This window comes from Lepidothrix coronata, unplaced genomic scaffold (assembly GCF_001604755.1).
Source record: "Lepidothrix coronata isolate B3197 unplaced genomic scaffold, Lepidothrix_coronata-1.0 Scaffold78, whole genome shotgun sequence".
Classification (NCBI taxonomy): domain Eukaryota; kingdom Metazoa; phylum Chordata; class Aves; order Passeriformes; family Pipridae; genus Lepidothrix; species Lepidothrix coronata.
The window spans coordinates 1,676,865-1,700,137 of record NW_016690258.1 but is presented as its reverse complement, the minus strand read 5'-3'; the positions used below and the strand labels follow the sequence as shown (position 1 = coordinate 1,700,137).

Here is a 23,273-nt window from a genome sequence, read left to right as displayed (position 1 = left end):
CTCCCAAAACTTAGAGCTCTTCTTTAAGCAAGGAAGAGTTCTAAAAAGAACTAACCAATCCTGCTTTTGATAAACAAAACTTAGAATTCGAGCAGTGGAAACTTGTTTTCAGAACCCCGCTCAAATACTTCTATTCCTTAAGGATTACTATGTCCTATTTCACAACCCCTGTTCTATTTATTTAAAAAAAAAAACCCTTACACTGTAAAAACTAAAAAAACAAAACATTTAAAAAAATAATGTTACAATACTGGGTATGGCATCAGGGCAAGACAGTTCTGTTTTGCTACGGAGCAGACAATGACACTGAACCCTAATTAATTTCATTCAACGGCTCTGAAAGTAGGTCTCTGAAATGCAATTAATGTTTAAGTTGTTTCTGACCTATAGCTTTTTTTTCTGTTGAACTACAAAGCTTTTTCTATTTTTTTTTTTTTTTTTTTTGTAACAGTAGATCACACTGAAGTATTCTGTTTGAGAAGCTGCCAAGGTACAGCTATTTGGCAGACTTCATTTCTGGAAAGAGGAAAAGAAGCAACAGACACAACTGTAGAGTTGTAATTAAAAAGAAAAGACATAGAATAAAACGGCTCAAGAACCAGCTGCTGTATACAGATTGCTGCTGGGACTGGGGGCAGAGGATAAAGATATAACTATTGCTTATTTCCCCAAAAGTCAAGTTTTGTTTGAATTCAGCAGTGTTGATGGAATTTTTCATGGTCAACTGCATGGCTTGGATTGTAGAACAACCCAGGTTATTTCTGTGATGGTTTTAACAATCACTGGCCACAGGAAAAGGTGGGTCCTGGTAAGAAAAACAGAAGATGCAAGAAGATCAGATGGCCAGCGTTGTCAGGCAATAGACCTTTAAAAATCAAAAGTAATGAATTTCATAGGAAGGAACAGTTACTGCAAGAGGGTCCTGCACAGCAAAGGAAAAGTGCTATCTAGTGGGACAATCTTTTGCCCTTATTATTAGCATCCATCCCTATGGAAAAAGTTTCCTAAAGCTAAAGGGTATCACAACTACCACACAGCCACAACTATTCAAAAAAGCTTCCAAGGTTTAGTATCTAAAAACCACATTGCAACACAATTCTATTCAGGCATCTAATTGACCTCATTTCCTTCAAAAAGCCCAGACAAAAGTCCTCAGTATTTTTAACCATTTCACATTCTAAACAACAGCGGACTTTGGAAGGAAGAAAACACAGAACTGATGGCTGAAATGATTCAACTAACACCACCCCTGGGCTATTTACCTCCACTTTCTGCTCTTGAGCTCTCCAGCTGGCTTAATGTTACACGGAAAGATGGCATTTATCTTTTCCTCTGGTTTACATAACCTCCTAATTTGAACCATCTGTCTCAGAGAACAAGAACACTCCTTAAATTAAGCACACACTAATTTTAAGACATTAAGAGCCAAAGGGTAACAGATGTTAGGGCTACTAGATACTGATCCTGTATTGATTCAGTCCCATCAGCTGGAAGCATTAGGCAGTGTGTCATCTATTCCCTCAGTCAGGCACTGAGGGGTTTCACATTGATTTCAACTTCAGCACAACTGCATCATTGATGACACAAACAGGAAGGCTCTGTGGTTTTCCAAGAGAATCTCAAGTCATCCCCTTTCTAACAAAGACAAACAGTAATCAGCAACTTAGGACGGAAGCTCATATGGTAACTTTATGTGGTATTTTTTTTTTTAAATTAGGCAGCAGTGCTCTAGTTTTCATTAAGCACAAGTGCATGTGTTATCTGAGGTGCTGCTCACAGTGGCCCATGGACCTTTTCCTGTAACTGAGGCAAACCACACCTACCCATTTTACTGTATTTGGGACATATTCAACCAAACATGAGCCAGATGTGGACAGTATCTTGTTGTTGTCCAGTACTGGACTCCTGCCTTTCAAAGTTCACACAGTGAAGTGCTCTACACAATGACATATAAACTTAACATATCTACATAAATTTAGGTCAAATGTGTATCTAACATACAAGCATAGTTATATCACATATATTTTATCAGCTTGGATATAGGCTAAACTAGTTAGACTGTTATGCCATTTCAGCCTAATGGATAAAACCAAACTCTCCAAGTATCTGATACTGCTCATCAGAAGGGTTAAACTGGGTGAAAACAGTCAAACTACAGTGATAATTTAAATCTTGTAAACATCCTGTAAATTCTCACACTTAAACAATATAATATATCCTCCATAATGTCTCTTCTAAATAAAGCACATCGGGCAAGTTTCTAAAAGCTCAAGAAAACGCCAACTCAAAAAGCTATACCCTAGAATCAAGAGGCAGTTTAAATATAGGCCAGAACTCTTCGTCTTGACTTCTTAGAGCTACTAGGAAACACATCTCTGAATATCCAGCCAAAACTTCAGTATGATTTCACATGTTTAATGTTATTTAAATGATTAACTAGGCATAATGATAAAGCTACCATTACCACACTGGACACAGGATCACAGAACACTAAAACTTTCTATTTTTTCTGTTCTACAGAGACAGGAGAAGGCAAAGGTTGCCTTCTTTTGGTTGGCAAAGACCAAATGGACTTAGGTCTTGTTTATTTGCCAGTCTGGGCCCACAAGGTACCACAGGAGCACAGGAATGACGCAGGACAGTCAGGTCCTTGTCACAGCCAACCTGAACCATTTACTGCTCAAAACATTGATATAAATCCTTAAGATAGTGATAACGAGTAGCAAGTGGCTGCCTCAGTTCCTTGGGATAGGAATATTTACACAAATATTTACACAAAAAACTGTAAATCATTCCACAAATACAGTTAAACAAAGAAGCGGACAGAGAATTACATGTGGCACAAAGTTCACAGAGAAAAAACGACAGAGAAGTCAGAAGTTTAATCCAGAAGTGCTGACTGCACAGCTGCTTGTAAACAAGATTCATCTTCACCCACATAAAGAATGGGGAAGGAATAGCAGGAAAAAATAATTAAATAAATGAAAATAAAGGGCAGTGGTAAGGAATAAGGGAAAAAAAAGTTGATTTAGGTACCTGGCAGAACAAGGAGGTAAATAAATAGTTGCCAGAAATTGGTTAACATTTAAATAGGACAGAGAGCATGTGTATGTTATTGCTTAAAAATACAAAAGATTGGTTAACATTTAAATAGGACAGAGAGCATGTGTATGTTATTGCTTAAAAATACAAAAGCAGGATTTTAAAGTAGTCAATGTTAGCAACAAAATTACTGGAAATTGGGTTTTTAAAACACCTGACGCCTGCCCTGTCCTTCTGATGTAAACAAAAGTAAACCCATCACCTTTTGTAGGCACTCCAATCCAATTTAAATAGCGTGTCAGCTTCTTCGAGATGTAGGTTTTTCCTCTTGCTGGGAGACCCACCATGACAATCAGAGTAGGGCAATTGGTCATACATACTGAAACAGAAACACAGAAAACTAGGATTTACCGTTAATATCCCCACAAAGCAAAGGCTCCTATTGCAGTGGAAATATTACTGCAATAATTAGTCTCTGTGTGCTCTCTGAGGAAGTGACCATCCAAGCAGCTCATGCACTGTGCCTCACTATTCCAGGGGATCCTACAGGAGTAAAGTGGACCTAACCAGGTTTCTTATGCTGTGCTGAATTTCGGAAGGGCGACTCAGTGGTAGTGCAGTGCTGGACACATGAGTTGTATACAGGCAGGAAACAAGAAATCTACGTATTTGCATACAAAAAATAAGGACACTGACATCTTATACACCTGTGCACCCCAGTTCAGTGCTTGCATTGAAAGGAAACAGCAAGGTGTAGGCAATTTTTAGTTAATTTTTATATCTCTAAGACAAGACCTCAACACTGCTCAACTTTTTTCTTGCTTTTGAACAAAACAAGCATGACAGATGCACCTTATTACAGTAAAACAGGGTATTCACTATTTATTATTTCTCTTTTAAATATTATTACCAATAAAAATCTCTCTTGAGCAGAGCTCATTTTGGCTGTTACTGGGAATAAAGCACAAGTATTCTACATAATCAAATACAATAATCTGATACAGATATATGTACAAAAATACTCATAATCAGAGTGTTTAATTTAAAAAACCCAACAGTGTAGGAAGTTGAAGGAATTATATGTACAGACTGAAGACCTTGAGGCATTTCCTTTCAAATGACAAGTTTTTTAACATTTTGACGGCACAAAATTAAGGATACCTTGCATGAATCTACCACAGCTACAAGGAACTGCCTAAAAAGAAAGCAGATATTAAAGTGATGCAAAGATACCACCAGCTCCCTCCACCTCCTGTTTTCAAGGGAATTAATTTCTACACAATCCACATGTCTAACAATTTCCTCAGTGACATCCATTCACTTCAAAAGATTAAATCTCAGGGTTTATCTCTAAGGCATAACTAAACTGCTGTACAAAGCACTGTGACTGCCCAAGATTCTCAAATCTTGGATTGACAAAGTCCAACCTCACAAAGTCATTTGCACAAATAATAAATTGGAAAAGGCCAACAGATTAGTAAAGGCAGATGTGCTTTCTTAAAACACTCATTGGAAAGAAAAAAAAAAAAACAAACCACAAAACCAAACCCAAACCTATTAAAAATACAGCACTTTTCATGAGAGAGGAGACAAAGTGGTACCCAACCTCAAAGCCATGAAACAGGCAATTACTCCATGAACTGAAAGTTACAGGGACCTAAATGTAAACCAAAACAGATCCATCCAAACATGTCAAAGTCTCCGGAAGGACACTGATAAAAGCCCTCAGAGTCAGTTCCTCTGTGCAAAAGCCTATAAACAAGAAAGATAATATTTTCTTGTCCCTTTTCCTCTTTGTCATAAGTTCAGGCTGTGAACCGCTCTCCAAGAGGGGGAAGGAAGTCTCTGGGAAAACAAAGTCTATGAAGTGCCAGTGGTACAGCATTTACTAAGCTTAACAGCTTTGCTTCCAGTTTTAAGGGCAGTAAAATAAAGTATTGAGATGTTAGAAATGCCTGAGCCCCTAGAAGTTTTAGGGGAAAACACTGCTCTTCAAAGCCAGTTTGAAGAGTTCTTCACCCGAAACACCTAGTTCGAGTTTTGAACAGATTTTCAGTATAAGCAGTGAATTAAGAGCTGCAAAAGACAAACCAGGATCTGTACACAAAGGCTCTGTGCACAGCCTCAGGTCCTCCTGTTCTGCAAAGAACTGTGCTAAAACAGGCCTTTCTACCCATTCCAGACACTATACTAAGAGCTTTTTTTTTTTTCTCTTCTTCTGCTGGGGTCAGCCACACAAATTTAACCTTCTCACAGAACATTTGTCTTCTGGTAATGTAACAATAAACCTGTACTGGAGCAAAACCAAGGACTGGGAAGCCACCATGAAGAGCTCTGCAACACACTTAAATAGTTGCTTCACGGATTACACCAACAGCTAATTCTAAATTAAGTCCTACTGCCTGCAGGGGTTTGTAACAGATCTTCTCACCGAGCAGCGAACCAGATCAACACACCATGCACAAGGGATGTTTCCTCCCATTGCCAAGCAGTCAGTGTGCCAGCCTGGCATCACGTGCATTTTTACTTAAATTTTTACACAAATTTCCTCAAAGAAAGTACAACACTAGCAAAACCTGCCTTTACTGGAGCCCTCTGTGTCCAGTTTAAGGTGCACACCCCACTTGTTATTCCAGTTGCTCTGTGCACCACTATCTAGTGGTAGCCATAAAGCAGAAACCAAGGGAATTATCCCAATCAAACAAGTAGCAAACCTGCTCTGATCAGGTGCCAGGCTAACTGGGAGTGCTTTTCCTCTACAGATACAAGTAAGACAGATGCCCTGCACACCAAAAGGAGGAATACCACTGATCCCAATGATCCCAAATACTCTGCTTTTACATAATGTCACAGCCCTGTGAACAACACTACACAGCACATGGTGCTACAGCACATACCACCCATTAGTGCTTGTCTTTAACAAGAAGATGAATTTTCACAATCTAAAATTCAGGGCACTAAAAAATGTTTGATGTTCTGGTTTAGATGGCCACCATGCAGTCCAGTATCACCTACACAGGTGGCACTTAGTGACAAACACACCTATGTATTTGGAAGTAGAAGCCAAAGGTACCTGTGCTGGCCAAAACAGATGTTAACAGCTAAATGACAGGACTAAAACCAAAAGCAAAAAAAAGCAGATATCTTGTTTTTTATGTACTTCAGTGTAGCATCCTCAACAACACACATAAGACTCAAAACAGCAGACATGGGTTTATTTTCTTCCTTATGATCCTGTTTGCTCATTAGCTCAATAAAAAGTCAAGACCAGAACAAAATGCCATGTTCTGAGGATGTATCAAATACTCAAAATTATTTTAAAAATTAATTATCTTTCACTTTATCTGACTAAGCCACAGCCTTCTCAACAAAGTGTTGCCAACACTCACTGCAGGTGGGGAGGAATATTCATTCTAGTGACGGTATTTTAAAATGTCAGCGTCTCATGAATTACATTTTCCCCTGAAGAAATGTAAGCAAGTTTACAACGAGGAAGTGGACTAATAAAAACACCCAAGCATACCCACAAGGTACATATATTTAATATAAATGCTACATATATCGGTTTCCCAATGGCACAATGCTCAGTTCCCCTCTTCACATCACCACTACTCACTTTATACGAAAAACAATTTACAGACCAAAAGTAGTTCTAGAGGTGAAAGTTGCAGAGCCAAGGCAGACTCCTAAGGTCAGCTTTCTCTCTATTCCTTATTGCTGGATTGCCTGGCTTACCACCAGAAATCTCTCTACACAATCTAGTCTCCAGAAAACCATCTCATTTTTTAATACTGCTTCACATATATAGCTCCTAAGGCTTTCCAACAGCCCCAGCCTGTGGATATGCCATCAACTCTAATTTTGCTAGAGGAACACACACTCAGAACGGCAACCCAAAACTTAGGAGTTGTGTGCCATCAGTTGCTAAAGATGCTCTAAGACTTTAGTCAGTTTTTTCTTTAAAATAGACATTTGTAACATACACATGTAAGAGTGCATGTTTATAAACAGCATCACCAAAAATAAATGCACGTTGTATTCCCTCAACTGGAGGGAACATAAAAAAAACACACCCAAAATATCAATCAGTGAGGGAAAACAGCCAAATGGTGAAGTGCATTAAAATGCAGTGTTGCAACCAAAGCAAAGTCATTATCCCAGTTTAAAATTCCTTATATATTAGTGAGCAACACAGCAAGGTGCAGCTCAAGTGTAGAATTATGACTGTCTACCCTTCTGAAGTTTAAGGCTTAACAGGCAAGGAAAGAAGAAATTACATGCTTATTTCTTACCTCTTGGACTCTATTGTGAAATAATGCAAATGGAAAAGAAGGTTGTGAAACCAAACTGGGACATGGAACAATCTCGATCAGCTGTGCTGCATTTCATCAGCCCTCAAAACTCTCATGATCTTGTGAAATCAGAGACAAGAGCTGGTATTTTTCAAGTTCACCTGCTAGCAAACATATTATCAGGTGCCCCTTCCTTTCACCTAAAGTTAGATTTTGTTTATTCCTTATCTGTGTTAAATTTTTGAAGTCAGCTTTTAAGGACAGATGCTTTTTGTATGAAGCTGTTGTGGTTAGTGATGTGAAGTTTAGCAAGGACTCTTGCTGTTTCTACAGCCTTCGATTCAAGGCCTGTCCTCCAAAATCCTTGTACTATTTAGAGGCTCATACAAAAATATCTTTGACTATTTGCCAACACAACCACCCTTCCAAATAAGGTTAGCCCTACATCTTTTCCCCATCACTTATCCAATTTAACTACTGCTAATCCATTGTCTCCTTTTGATCAATGATGATAACCAGTCACCCTGCTTTGCATCCCACAGGGATGACTTCCCCTTCCTGAACAGCATCTCCTGCCTATATCTAAGAAGTGCATTATCTTCCAATTTGTCCCTCTTCTTTTTGTCCAAACCACCAGTTTATAACATCACCGTGGGTACAAGTGATTCAGAACTCATATTTGTCCTCAAGCCATCCATGCCACCAGCTGCTCCTGTCGTTCACTTCCTTGGACTAACCATTTGCTTCCTACAGCTTTGATGCCAACAGTGACGGTCTCATCACACATCCTGATTCTCAGGCTGTGCTGGGTGTTGTCCTTACCTCATTCCCTCTCCATCTTCAGTTCCTAGGGTTGGGAGCACAAATACACGCAAGCAGCGTGTGCTCAAAGGGTAGAGCTCCTTAGAGCAGAGATAATAATTTGATACTTTTTTTTTGGACCTAACATACATTCCTTCTGCTGAACAAGCAACAAACTACAATTATTAGAATGACCAAACTCCGGCAGCTGTAGGGAAACAAAGCCATTAACTGTAGAGGGGGTGAAAAATGTTTAACCACAGGAAATTCACTATTTATAAACATCCTCTTCTAGACTCTCAAAACAACTTTCACTACAGAATACTTTCCTATTTATTTTCTATGTCCACATTTATAGCCCATTCCTTGACTCAGAGCTCGAAGCAGCCTGACATCCAATGCCAAGAGTAGCTTTAATGCAACCTATTTACAGACAAAACTTACCAAGAAAGACCACAAAAGGCAGTTATTAATAAAAATATGCACTTCTACTGCCCACTAGTCTGACTTTGAAAGGTCATTAGAACAGTTACCCTCGCTGGACTGGTGTCACCAGCTGTAAAAGCTGTCTGCTCAGTAGGCTGCACACGGACACAACAACTCCTCCAAGACCTTGTAATGCACAGACTAAAAGAACTGGCTCCTCAAAGCCCCATGACAGCTAAACCCTGGCACAGCTCACCAGATTTCTTCTTCCGCTGACAACTGCAGCTGCTACAACTTTTAGAAAATCACACTAAAATCAGCTAAAATGGGTAAGTCCCTTTGAAGATGGATCTGCCGAGCACTCAACTGGAAGTTTGTGTGATTCTGCTCACTCACCTTCTAGAAAGATAAAGACTAAAGGTGGTGCAGGCAAAGGCCGTCAGCATGAACGAGAAAATAAAAAAACACAACCAAAGGAGACTGAGAGAGTTCATCTTGTTTAGCAGAGAAACTCAGAAGACAGAGTGACAAACTTCACTTCTTCAACTGGAAAGCTACACTTGAGGACAACAAATCCACTTCCACCTGGAGCTCGTATTTTTGGAACCATTTTTGTTACCATTTGACAGAGCTACCTGTAGCAGCAGAGATCTGGAACTGGTCAACCCAACACTGTCCCACATCACCCAGTCTGGACAGTCCATCCTGAGCTGCCACAGCACAGCTACAGCACCCGCAGGTCATGCTCACCAGAACATAGGGCAGTGCAAGATCCATGGAAATCTGAGGATAAAGGACTCTGCAACACCCTTGTACGGGGAAAATTACAAAGTGTTCTCAGTTTCTTGAAACAAGACAGATGGTTTTATCTAGAAAGAGTAAGTTCTGCTCCTCTCCAGGCTGTTTGTAATTCTTATGTATCACAAATGATTGCAGACATGTTACGGTCAGAGCTGCAAGAGCAAATGTGTGCAAAATGATTTAAAAAAATAAATTCCATATCTATTTTTCTAGCAAAAGGATTTTTGAATTATAATGGATCTTAGGCATTAAAATTATAGAATGCTACAAAACCCACACAGGTAGTTGAAATTTTTTTTAAGTTATAGTCGAGAGAAGCTAAATAATTCTGCCAAGACAACTCTGTAGATCACCAGATTACACAAGACCAATATGCAATTTTGTTCTTGGGGTTTCCTTTTTTGTAAAACAGTGCCTGTGCTAAGCTCTAACAAATGTTACTCTGTTTGGAAAAGAGATGCCACATTAAGGCTAAAATTAAGCCTGCTCCTTAGCATGTTTACAAAAGCACTTACACACATTTTCTGACCCTTTTCCTCTTTCAGCACTCATCTCCTCTTAACCCACCGTGTTTCAGATGCTGGAGTAATTTAGTTCCCACAGAAACACATGCCTGCTTGCCTAGCACACAGCAAGAAAGTCTGGGGGTTTCTTCCTTTATTTTAAACAAGGGCTAGGCCAAAGCAAGAGCTGAGAGAGAGCCAAAGCTGCAGCCCATGGACTCCTGCCACACAGGCAGAGCCTCAGCTCTGTCAGCGCAGCCTCTTTGCATCACAAATAAAAACAATTCCACATGACAAAGCCCCTTTTGTCCACAAAAACTGCCGTGTACTAGACCTCAGTTACTTAAGTAACTGGACCTTACTTAAGTAAGGGGGGGAGAAAGAAAGAAAGAGGAAAAGAAACAACCTGCGAGGCAAAGTTTGTTAATGAACTATGGTTTACAAAAGCCACAGCCAAAGGCTCAGGAGGCTGATGACTTGGTTGGCTGCACCTCAAAATATGGGAAGTCATTAACTCACAGAACAGATGGGCTGATACAGCATTGGCCTTGAAGGAGAAAAAAAAAAAACAACAACACAAAAACAAAAAACCAACAACCAAAACAAGAACACAGTGACATTTTTAGGCCTCTCTCCAAGAAGAACACTCTGAAGAATATAAACGCTCCCTGGAACCACAGCGACTAAGAAACAACCGAAAGAGCAACAAAAGCTACTGGAGAAGATTTTCTTCCCATCCAGCTGAGCTTCCCTTTCCTTCCGCTGGGCACAGATCCAAGGATTCGACCCTCCACGGGAGGGCGGAGGGGGAAGGGGGGAAACCGCGACAGACCCCGGCGGGTCACCGACCCCTCTGCGACCGAGCCGGGGGATCCGCGGGCGAGCAGCCCCGGGGAGGGGTCTCGGCGGTCCCCGCTCCCCGCCGCCCTCCCCGGGGGTGTCCCGCTGACAGCCGCGCCCCCCGCCCCGCTCACCGCCGCGCTGGGCGCTGTGCCCCGCGGGCAGCCCGTTGTCGTAGGGCTCCCACGTCTTCTGCAGCGGGTTCTGCGTGAGCTCCCGCGCCGGCGGTGCCGCCGCCATCCTCGGCCGCTCCCGGCTCCCTCTGCAGTGGCGGCGGGCGGGGCGCGCCGGGGCCGCCCCCGGGGCAGGGCGAGGGGGGAGCCGCAGCCCCGCCGTGTCCCCCGAGGGACGGGCACCGCCGACACCCCCGGGGGGCAGCGGGGTTGCGGCAGCGGGAAGGGTCCGGCGGTGCTGCGAGCAGGTGGCTGCTGTCCCTGCTGCTGCACCGCTGTGGCTGCAGAGGACACCACGCTGCCTCAGAAAAGCCCCTTTTTTTTTTTTTTCCCCTTCCCTTTTTTTTTTTTTTTTTTTTTTAAACAGCACGCCCAGGGAGCATGCAATGCATGTTTTTAAGTCGTGCCTCGAATGATGCGGTTTTTTTTTTGCAATCGAACGCTGTTTAGGCCGGAAATTGTCCGAATTGATAGCGATGCGGAAAAAACATAAATAAACCATAGGTTTCTCACACGCCCGTTTAGCTATCAAAAAAAAAAAAAAAGAAAAAAAAAAGAAAAAAAGCTACTGACAAATGGCCCTGGAAAACTCCCGTGCTGCAGTGAGAGCGGTGGTTTGGCTAAACGAGACACCCAGCTGTTGCCTTTCCACATCACCTTTATCAGCTTTACAGCTGATAAAGGGAGGGGAAATCCACTTCATTCAAACTGGGCTGAGCAAAAAGTCCTAAGAAAGCTCAGTATTTCATTATTACATATATCTCAAGGTATTTTACAGCAGACAAATGCAATGCACTGAAAATATAGTAGTGAAGTGCAATAGACCTTTTCATTATTAATCACTCCATTATTATGACACTGGTCTAAACACAAGTGAAGGCCAGTATAAACCTTTTTTTTAATACTAACCAGATTCTGAGCACCTGAGGATCACTTGCAGTTTTTCTGTTCTATTACAAGCTAAAATGTACCTTTCTAAATAAAAAAAAAAAGCCAGCTTTCAGAGGCATTTGGCAAGACAGCCCCAGGAGAATCAGCACTGTTTTTCCAAAACCGTGTTTGCTTGACCTGCCCTTCCCTCTGTTCAGAGTTTTTTCCTTCTCTCCAAGACTGATTAGAGTTTTTCCACTGTAGGTTCCTGCACTATATTTTTATCCCAGATCTTTTTCCTGATTTTGTTTGGAGTTGACAGCTGAAGCAGGGATTGGCAGAGGGGTTAGGGGAGCTACATTACAAGGGTCAGAAAAGTAGGAGCAGAGTGAGGGAGTTTTTGAATGCTTAAAAGCCTCTTGATTTCTTCTCTTGGGTATGTATTCCAAAAGAGGTGTGAGCAGGAACAGTTCAATCTGTGTTCCAGGTTAATCCCAGAAGCCTGTCTCCTGTGCACGCACAGGATGTTGCAAGAAGCAGATGACAGACTCTCCAGGGTAGAGTCCAGCACTGGGATGTACCCACCTCACCCTGCTGGTCCCAGCAAGGCATGCCAGCACCAGGATCCTCCAGCTTTCCTAACACTGCCTCCAATAAAGCCAGGCGAGTCCACAACAGATGTAATATTACCAGAAAGGAGAGATTAACAGGAATGCCAGTTTATAAACCACACTTCTCAGGCTTGTTTCACATTAAATATAAAACATATGAAATCCTTCCCGTCCCCAGAAACAAAGTTTGTACTTCCTTCCTGCAAATCCACGCCCTGCACTAAAACTGAAACTCTGCTCACACACCTGCCTCGCAGCCAAGAACACTGGCCTGATGTTGTTCATACAAGAATAGCATTTCCCTGAGGTCCACAGGGTGAATGACCACATTTCTAAGTCCCTCCTCAAAGCACCAGGCACACTGTCAGTGAATTCTCTTCTCACTCAGGCAGATTTAAACCAGTGGCACCTGTACAAAACTTCAGAGTTTGTCCAGGTGTCTGCAATGACATTAGAGGTGTGCATGGACACCTGCAAGCCCTTGTTTTTATGAGGTAAAGATTTCAGCTTGGCTGATGACAAGCTTATGTGATTCTGTTGTAGGTCAAACTTATCCAAGGGTTAGTTGGTTTATGGCTTGTTTTTATAACCTCAGTGCAGTGATGGGCTACTTGACCGAGGACGCAGAGAAAGCAAATACAGAAATCTTGTACCACTCCTGAGGTCTCATTTCAAAGCATGGCTTACAAGGACACTACATTCAATTCCTGGAAAAAGACAGAACAAAAACATTGCTCATTAGATTCCAAATAAATTATAGAAATCACCTTCTGCACAATCTCGTTGTTATCAGACCCTGTCCTAACGCAAAGGCTTGAGGCGTGAAGCAGGTGAAGAGCTGGAGACCCAGCTTTGTTTGCTACAGGGAAACCACAAACAAGCTTTTATTCCTGGGAAGGCTTTTACACAAAGCTTCTTCTTCCAGGGCCATGCCAAGAAGAAAGCTTTCCTGAGAAACCACCTCTCTGCAGAAGCAAAAAACATCGAGGGGAAAGACAGTCTTGGAAAATGAACTGCTGCACAGAAATAATGCGTTGGAGCCAAGTGACAGAGTTACTCTCTGGAAACAACTGACTGACAAGACAAGAAACTCGGAGTTTAATGCATACAGCGAGTGGTAATTATTTAGACACTGAACCAAGGCTTCTGCATGATCCTACAGAAACCCTACTTGTGTCTGTAAATACACTGTGTCACATGGTAGCCATATAATCCAAGTTTCACACTACACCCAAGTTACTTCCATTTATCTCATTTCCCTAGTAAAGACATCACTTTATAGTCTGACAGCACATAAAACATTCATAAACCAGCCAACATCTCTGCCTCCTGTCTTTCCACCATCGCTCCGGCAGCGCACGCTCGCCACTTGGAACAAGGGAAAGAAGACTTTCCAGTCTTCCAGGTGCCCATGCCCTCACCACACCGAGCAGAGAAACCCATTCCCAAGCCCATTCACAGTGCAGAGGACCCAGAAGAGCTCAGTGATCCAAGAGAGCTCAGTGATCCAAGAGGGATCCGTGACACCACTAAGGGACACGTGGGCACAGCACCAGAGGTGGGTCAGCATCAAGTGGGAGGGTTCTGCGGAACTTGAGCGTTGCGGCGGCTGTTCCCCATGACCGAGCACATCCGCGGGTGCCGCTGGAGGCCGCGCTTGGCCCGGGGACACCCCGCGGGAATTTGGGAACACCGCTCGGATCCCGCAGTTCCCGGGATCGGCGCCAGGCGGAGCCCCGGCCCCTCCCGCGGGCGCTCCGCCTGCAGGCGCCCCCCGGCGGCGGCTGCGGGAACTGCACCGGCCCCCGCACCGCCCCGGGACACGGGAGAGGGACACGGGGAGAGGGACACGGGAGAGGGGACACGGGAGAGGGACACGGGGAGAGGGACACGGGAGAGGGGACACGGGACACGGGAGAGGGACACGGGGAGAGGGACACGGGGAGAGGGGACACGGGACACGGGAGAGGGACACGGGAGAGGGACACGGGAGAGGGGACGCGGGAGAGGGGACGCGGGACACGGGGAGGGGACACAGGAGAGGGACACGGGGAGGGGACGTGGGACACGGGAGAGGGACACGGGGAGGGGACGTGGGACACGGGAGAGGGACACGGGACACGGGAGAGGGACACGGGACACGGGAGAGGGGACGCGGTGCTGGTCGTGCCCGTGCTGGGGCAGCAGGTGCTGCCGCGGGGTGAGAACTGGTCGAGCCGCAGCACATGGTTTCCAGTTCTCCGGGAAAAATGAAGTAATTCCCTGTTATATTTCAGAAACGCACAGCCCAGCGACGCTGGGATCACCGTGACAGGAGATAGCAAGGCCCCACAGAAGTAAAATACACCGGGACTTGGCTTTCAAGCACCCAACGTTACAGAAAATTACAGAGGAGAAAAGTTCATCTACGGATCCTTAGTTATTTCCTCACACAAATGGAAAAAAATATTGGGGGGGGGAAGGGAAGGTAGTCCACATTCACTCCAAAATATGCCCATTCCTTTCTAGATATTAATCACCAACAAATTATATTTCATCATTAACTTACTACTTCAATTTCTCTAAAGCAATTCTCCTTCCACTACATCATGAGGTATATTTTTTCATGCCCACATTCTCATCTGCTTACTTACAGAAAACCAGTAGTATCTGACCTCTACATACACAACTGGGAATAAATAGCTGGGAAAAACCTAAATCCAAACACTCTCTACTGCAACTGGCAGGTTACTGCTCTAGTTAGAAGTGACAAACAGGAATTAGTTTAAATGATCCCATCTTAAAACTGGTATCTACATTTTCTACATATGGCAATAGTGAGAGGAAGAGAGATCAGAGGTAGAGTCCTTACCCCCCTTAAGAAGGTACAGAGACAGGTGTGTGTGTTCCCCAGCTTACAGCTGCTCCAAAGGACATGAGCCACACAGCTCAGCACCAGTTTTGTTTCAGCACAATTTTAAGGAGGCACAGAGGAACACAGCATTTGCAAAAATCATTACATATGGCTGTTATTCAAGAAATACAGACACACCAGCACAGCCTTCAGCACACATATATACCTTATATATCCAGCTTTGACACCCAGCCAATGCTCCCCAGTTTCACATGGATTAGCTGGCTCTGACCAGCTAACTGGCAACCTGCTACACTGCATCACAGTGTGTGTATAGAGCAGACAGGATAATTCCTATTGAGCTTATAACTGATTTTATCTTTTAATGGAAAAAAAAAAAGGAGAAAAAAGGTATGTCAAGTATACCTTCAGCAGGCTCGTGGCAGTCCTTCATTGGCCAAAATCTGTGCAGCTGGAAGCATCACCCGAGGACAACAGCAACAGCTATCTAATATATACAAGGCTGTTACAACACTGCAAGCCAATGAGAGGAGTCAGTGACCAAACACACAACTATGCTTCACCCTTTTTGTTCACAAGTAGCAACACTCCAACGTTTCAAAAGTGGGTTTCAGGTGGAATGGGAGAGATTTCTCCCCACACTCCTGATGTGGGGCACAGTGATGATGGTTTTGTTATGACCAAGTATTTGTTTGGGTGCTCTTACCTGGTGAAAAGACTTGCAGCAGCACCCAGTTTCTACTGTAATGACCAAAACTATTGCAGAGCAGCTGGGACACTTAGCCTGTTCCATCACATCCCATATTACACTGATACCTCAGCAGGGGACAGACTGTTCCCTCCCCCAGGTAATTCCCATATTCCTGAAGTACAGATCAAGCCCAGCAGGTTTTTCCTCCCTGTGGAAGAGAAGTGCCTAACAACCTGCCTAAAACACAGTGCCCTTCTGCTCGGTATGTTGTGACCTTTGTAAGACAAGTACTAACCCAACCTGGACCTTCAATTGCCAAGGAAACCCAGAGATAAAGGAAGCTGCACCAAAAAAGGGTGCCTCTCTTTCTCCCCGGGCTGTTCCCAAGCTCCTGATGATGACACAGACTGCCTTGGGAACAGTCATCCTGCAGGAGAGATCCCTCACGAGTTAAAAGCTTCTCACACAGCTTCCCACAGAGGGCAGAATAAGTTCCTTTCCATGAAGAGCTTAGCAAGCACAATGAGCAATCCAGGAAGAGATGTGATAGTATATTACCAGTGACATACTTTGGTTCATACCTTCTCAGTTCAGTTTCTCAGGACTTTTTGTTATGTCAACTTCTTAAATGAAGACTTCCCATCTCCTCCACACTGCCTATGGTTCTCTCCTCAATAATCTTTTTTGTTTTCCCAGAGTCTAATGTCCCAGGAGTCAACCCAGCAAAAATGACAAATAGCCCACTAAGTCCCCAAAAACTTTAAGCATCCCACATGACAAGTTCAGCAGGTTCCCCATACCATTTCCACAGGTTCTTCCTTTTGGGACTTGATTCCAAACCAACTGAAATCACAAGGACCAGGCCTTGTGATACATGGCCCTAGCACTTACTCCATTTCTTCTGAGCAACAACTAAGTTCTATTAGTGGCACCATCCACCTCATATCTTATTTCCTATCACTGCCTAAAGGGAAAAAGTTCCAGGTGTCTTGAAGTAGACTGCTACCTCAAAGAGAAGCAAAGCCATTAAGAATTCAGAACTAAAAAAAGAATCTGCCCTCAGCAATACAGACCTTCAGAAGTTACTTTATAAGAGTTCATTTTACTACTAGACTTCCTGGCTACAGATCCATCTATCAAAGATATTGATAAAAAAGCCATATGTAATCATGCTCTAAAAGAGAATGAGCTACACTACTAAGAACAAGAGATCTCTTCAGTGCCTATTGAGGAATGGATTTAAACAACACCCAAGGTCTCACGCAGATAAAGTTGTAATAAATATATATACTAGAAAGATTCCTTAAGCTGAAACAAAATATTCCTTAGCATGGATAAGGAAAATAACTCATCCAAACAGAAAATGTTGGTGTAAGGTAAATCAGCAAGAAAACAAGCTCCCATCTAGTCTAACAATCACCAACACATCTTATACAAGGGAAGATCTGTCAGGGTCCAGGCACTCAGAAGCATCACACCACACCGATTTGGTTGGAGAGACAGTTAATTCCCACACTAATTTGCATTTATTGTATTTTCTTCATCACCTACTGGAACATCATGATAATTATTCATCCTGCATGCAAAGCAGTGATGTATCCCTTACAGAAGTGTTCATGTGTGGCTCCATTCCAGCACAGTTCTGTGTTTTCCAAACCATGACGACCTAACTATCAGGAAACAAACACAAGCTATACAAAGGTTTTATTGTAAGAATTGTACAAATAAAGTCTTGGACAGGTTTCTACAGAACTCACGTGCTGCACTGTAGGCATATAAAACCTATCAGACAATCTCAGATTGCTTTGGGATATACAGGTTATCAGCAGAATATCATCTCACCCACACATGGATTTCATGAGAATCCCAGGGCAAACACTGAGATTCACAGACACAGGAGTGTCAACTAAAGAAAAAAAATACACCTTTCTACACTGTCACTCTGTTTTGTTACCTTTATGTGAACCATTCTTGAAAACATGGCCAATCAGAGTACTTCTATTATTTCTAAGTATATAAACGTGTTAGTTTAGATGCTATCACATTTCAGAAGAAATAACTGCTCTATTTTAAATCTGGGAGAAACCCAATGTCTGGAGATAAACCCCATCAATGAGATGAGGTTGTTCTCATGCAAGGAAGTTTCCTGTGTTAAGTGTAGCACAAGGCATAGATTTAAGTTTGATCTGCATTAACTGTATTCATTAAAACTGAAGGACAAATCACTAAATCTACACCTCCAGTTCAAGCAGTCACCTCCCATCATTACCTCTGTGAGAACATTTTAATTATTTCTCTGAAAAATAGGCAAGATCCTCAAGCAGTGCTTACAGGTATTGCTTAAAACTATTTCCATCATCACAAAGTTGAGCAACATTTTAAATCTTCCTGTTATGATGCAACATAAAGGAAAGACAGCATCCATTATTCATGTTTTCTGAGTGCAACCCAGTGTTAAAAAGCCCTTTGTAGATAAACCCTCTTACTGTATACCAGGGACTCCAAGCTATTTACATGAGAGGGCATGTGCTCCTAAGAAGTGCAGAAAGAGGACATCAAAATACACGGAATTTGCACAGATTGCCTATTTACATTCACAGGTCTAGAGGTTAACTGAAAATACCCAGTTTCCAAGATAGCAAGCCTACTGAGGACAGACATTCCTACACATTGTTCTGGTAGTATCTGACGTTGTTACTACAGCAACAGCACGTACAGCCTTCACAACCCCTGGACGGCTGGTGGGTGTACCCTGATACACTCTCCTCTTCCTTGGAAGTGGCATGCAGCAGCAAGTCCACTTCTCCACTTCAGTTACCTGATATCCATGATATAACCACGGAAAACCAAGCCTTGATAAATTTGTGCTACTTGAAAGAGAAGGAAAAGCAAAAACATACCTGCATCCACTAGGATGTCTGTCTTTGTGCCTCCTGAACTCGCTTATAAGCAATCTCTGCTGAGCAGCCTGAAAGTGTCTCTATCACCTCAAAGCTCTCTACTCCTTTTCAATCATAAGCATATTAGAAAACCTTCTCAATTCCAAGTTGGGGTTTGCTGTTATGAGTAGGAGTGTAATTAAAAGGAGCACAAGGAAAGGACTGACAATTTTAAGTAAAACAGACAACCCATATCCAGGCTGACAGGCTTATGAATTATGCTCAGCTACTTTAATATTAGACATTTTAACATTCATGATGTATACATATCCTTTCTCCTGTCATTCAGCTAGGTTGCTATGAATCCCACTTGCTCATAACAGCTAGATCTAGGCTGTTTAATTAAAACAAAAATAATGACAAAATAAGGGCAGCTGCATTTTCAGAGTGGAACTAAAACACTTCACGCCACCTTTAAAACCAAATGCTATCAACTGACTTCAGAAGTACAATTCCTCAAGACAGCCACTTTGAAGAAAAACATCTGTAAAAACTTATTACATGCATTAGGGAAGTTGTCTGATGAGATGAAAAAGGAGAAATATATTGACAATAAAGAGTACACAAAATTTGCATGCGATTCAAATGCACGAAGTAAACCAAATTAATTTTTAAAGAATCATGAAGGCTTTAGGACAGAGCTACCTATCAGATGGCAGATAAGGAGATAAGATAGGAGAAAAGAGAGCTTCGGAAGCACCACCTGGGGTTTGGGGCGTGAAATATTGAATGATTGATGGAGAAATCAAAGAGAAAAAGGCAAGGAGGAAAACAGCCGCCGGGCTGGGTGACAAACCCTCGGAGGTGCAGAGTGCATCTGTGAGTCATCAGCACATAAGAGAAGCTGAAGCCATGTGAACGCCTGGAAAAGGGCAGAGGGAGACAAGAGCAAGACAAGGTCAAACTGCAGGAGGAGGAGGAAACGCCGGACTGGGGAGGGGGGAAGAGCATCATGGAAGAAAGAACAACACTTTGTTAGAAGCAGCAGTGACTGTGCAGAGAGTAGAAAAAGAGCAAAACAGGGGTCTGCAAGCATTTCAGCGACATAAATAATATATAAATATACCAAAGCACCCAAAACAGCCTCGGAACAGGCGAGGCTGAGGGAGAGGTGGTACAACCTCACGTTGAAAAGCGGCCTAGACGTGGCTCAGAGTTCGAATTAAAAAAAAAAGTGGGACAGGACTTAAAGGTCCAACAGATGATGGTACTCCAGCCTACATTACAATACAGGACACGTAGGCCATTAAGGGAAAAGTCCATGGCAATGGAAGCGAGAGCAAAGGGTAATGGGCCCAAAGTCCTCTATGGTTAGACTCGGTTTCATGGTGCCCCGTAGGCAACACAGACAGAAAAGAGAGTTTTTTGATTGAAAGAATAAATCCCTCTGGAAAGCCAGCATGGAAAACTGACACTGACACGAGGAGGAAAAAAAACTCGCAGCATATGTGATGCCAGCTGCCGCTGGAAATATTCTTAAGCTTATGAAAAAGGAGTGTATTCATCCAAATAAAAATACAAGCAAACTAGAGCAAGGCTTCTCAGAAGTTAGCAATTACAGGATTTACAGAGCAAAATTAATCTTAATTTGGCAAACTGCAATGATGTCAGGTAGGCTAAAACATAGCACTGAAGAGGAAAAAAAAATACAGGCCAGACATACAGAGATCCAAATCACAGTGAATCTCAGCTTTCAGAGCCTCCAGGGCAGATATCTCATTTTCTGTGTATTTTGCAAGTACAGCTAGATGGCTTATCAGCTTCCTGAGACTAACAGGATCAATATGCAAATGAGGAAGCTTAATAAGGATAACAAAATTACAACAGCCAAAATAATCAAATTTATGCAGTGCAGACAGGCTAAACAGGACAAATGCTACAAAAGAAACTCTTGGAAGGGGAAACATTTACCAAGTCAGAGTGGCCAGCACAAAGTTAGTAAAGAAACTTTCTATTTAAAAAAAAAACAAACCAAAACCAAACCAAAACCAACAAGCACTCTGCCTGAATTCTCTTTATATTTTGAAAAAAATAACTTTTTTTCAGCACAAGTGTCCCTAGAGAAAATACATTATAAAAAATTATTCAGGTGCACAGAAGGCCACGCTCCATCACATACAGCGTCAGGGCACCAGAAAGTATAAAAACACATTCAAAATTTTAAATATAAATTGAAAGCAAAACATATACGGGATATAAAAATAGAAAGTTGAACAAAAGAATCAGAAGCAAATGAGCACGCTGGGCCTCACACTCACCACCTCCAGTCAAACACCAGCTGTCCAGGCTTGCTGGCTCCAGCCACCCCACGCTGGGTTGGTCTGGATCCTCCTCGGGGCTCCCCCTCACCACCAAGGACATCTGAACTCACAGACCAATTTGAACCTTATTTCACACAGGACAGAGGTCTCAAAACCATTAGTCTCCTACATTTTAGTAAAAGCTGACTACCAAGAGTGACGAGATGCCCTGCCATCAGTCCCAGTACCCACAGTGCTTTGACCTGTCCCATCAGACACAAGACTGACAGCAGACGAGCACAAATCCGTGGAACTGGCCCAGCCCAGGGAAGAAAAATCAGTTACAACCCCGAGACATAAACCCGTGGGAGACATCGCGTCCAGAGCTGCTTGGATTTTTAAGCTCCCCTATTCTAACCCCCAAACAGAGCATTTCTCAGGGTAAAAAAGAAGCTGCTAGATTGATCTCCTACCAAAAATGAGTAAACTACTTCAGCTCCAAGTGGAGGGCTGCTTGCTTCCTCCACAGCAAGGGCTGTTCCCCCTCCTCCTTCGCCCCCCTCACAAGCCATCTGACATTTTTTAATTGCAAGAGGTCACGAACCCCTGAAATCTCCTCATTGTTTTGGGCAAACCAGTTTTACGTTGGCAGTAGGAAAAACTACAAAGCTTCTTTATTTTTCCCCTCCCCTCCTTAATGCAGAAGGTAAATGCTGCACAGCTTCGTGCTCAGGAATATCCACATGGTTCCCACGAACAACAAACGTTGCTTGTTATTAACCAACATCAATTAGATTTCCAGGGACATATCACCATAAAAGAAAACATAAGAGGAAGAAACAGCCAGCCTTAAACCCAAATATTGTTGTGGCAGTGATCACTGGTCAGAAGCAGTTTCAGAGGCATTAAAACAGGTCGTGTTTGTTGTGCTTCTTGATTAGCTTAAGTCAAATGGAGGAGAGGGGTGGAGTCATATAGAAGCTTTTAGCTATAAATAAATAACCCAAAATATTTTGTTCTTTGCATCCTTTGACTTAAACTATGCACTGACAAACTGTACCCAATGCAGACACGAGGATTTCTTGCTGCTTCGGGAAACCTCCCTATTTAGGCACCCAAAACATATGCAGGACCAAACTGTGCCTCTGCAGTGCCAGCACAGACTGAGCCAGCTCACAGAGTCTGCTGCTGCTTGCACATGGAGGAATCACTCACGTGTGAATCCACTTCCAAACACGCAACACCACAAGTGGCTCTTCCAAGCAAGGCAGAAATAGCACGTCTAAGTCATTTTTAGGTACCTCTCCAGTGACATGTACCAATCCCACAACAGATCCGTGGCTGGCGGGGGTGTGTTGTAACTCTTGTTTAGAGCAGAACAGCTGCTGGGGAGCCTGGATCACACAGCTCTCCTGGCAATTCCCGGTGCCAAGGCACAACATGTGTGAAGCCAGCTCAACACAGACAAAGACAGGACAGCATCCAGAAAGAGAAGAAAATCTGAAAAAATAACTACTCAGGTATGAGTTAGATCAACTTCAGCTCAACTTCAGAGTCAAAATCAGAAGGAAGAACTTGAAACCACTTTATTTACCCTCTTTTTTTGCCCTTTCCTACCTTTTTCTACTCATGCATGGCCTGTAAACATGATAGTAACATACTGAATCATCTGGAAACTAATGCTATACAGGCATTTCAGATATCCAAGTGCTGAAATTATACTGAAACATAGAATTTAGGGCTGTAACAGGCAAATTATTTCCACAAGGGCACTCATGACAAATCCATCCCATTTTATTAATAAAACATTGCAAAACATGCTTTTTATCCATCACACGGATAAAAGTCAGTTCTAATTAAGAGACTCATCATTTGTACTCCTGGCAGCTACATACTTAAAGGCTTCAGGATTAATTCCAGTGCATTACTTCAGATCCTTAGATGTCACAGACATCAACATCCAGAAGAACCCCCCAGCCACCAGGTTCTCAAATGAGGGATAAGTTTTGACATAGTCAAAACATAATCCTAAAGGCACTTACAACTGCACTGTTACCACAGCAAAGGTAAGTTTACACATTTTATGCAAAACCCCCAGTTATTTCTTCTGTTTGCATGGACACAAATTTACAGACCCACAACATTACAGGGATTGTGGAGAAGAGAAGGCTGTGGAAGACATTAGGCACC

At 42.8% G+C, this 23,273-nt stretch overlaps 1 protein-coding gene across 6 annotated transcripts in view; it reads right to left on the bottom strand.

The window, feature by feature from the left end:
* Window positions 1-23,273, bottom strand: part of LOC108499763 (6-phosphofructo-2-kinase/fructose-2,6-bisphosphatase 4) — a 44,454-nt gene that overhangs the window by 17,617 nt on the left and 3,564 nt on the right. The window contains exons 1-2 of one of the 6 annotated variants that reach the window (XM_017819946.1): window positions 19,910-19,933; window positions 3,305-3,421 (exon numbers count right to left, since the gene is read on the bottom strand). In XM_017819946.1, coding sequence (XP_017675435.1) covers window positions 3,305-3,416 — 112 coding nt within the window. In that variant the 5' untranslated portion in view covers window positions 3,417-3,421; window positions 19,910-19,933. Of the gene's footprint in view, window positions 1-3,304; window positions 3,443-4,203; window positions 4,226-9,196; window positions 9,321-10,839; window positions 10,961-19,909; window positions 19,934-23,273 lie in introns of those variants that run through there. The other 5 variants (XM_017819947.1, XM_017819943.1, XM_017819942.1 and 2 more) reach the window with 5 other exon arrangements.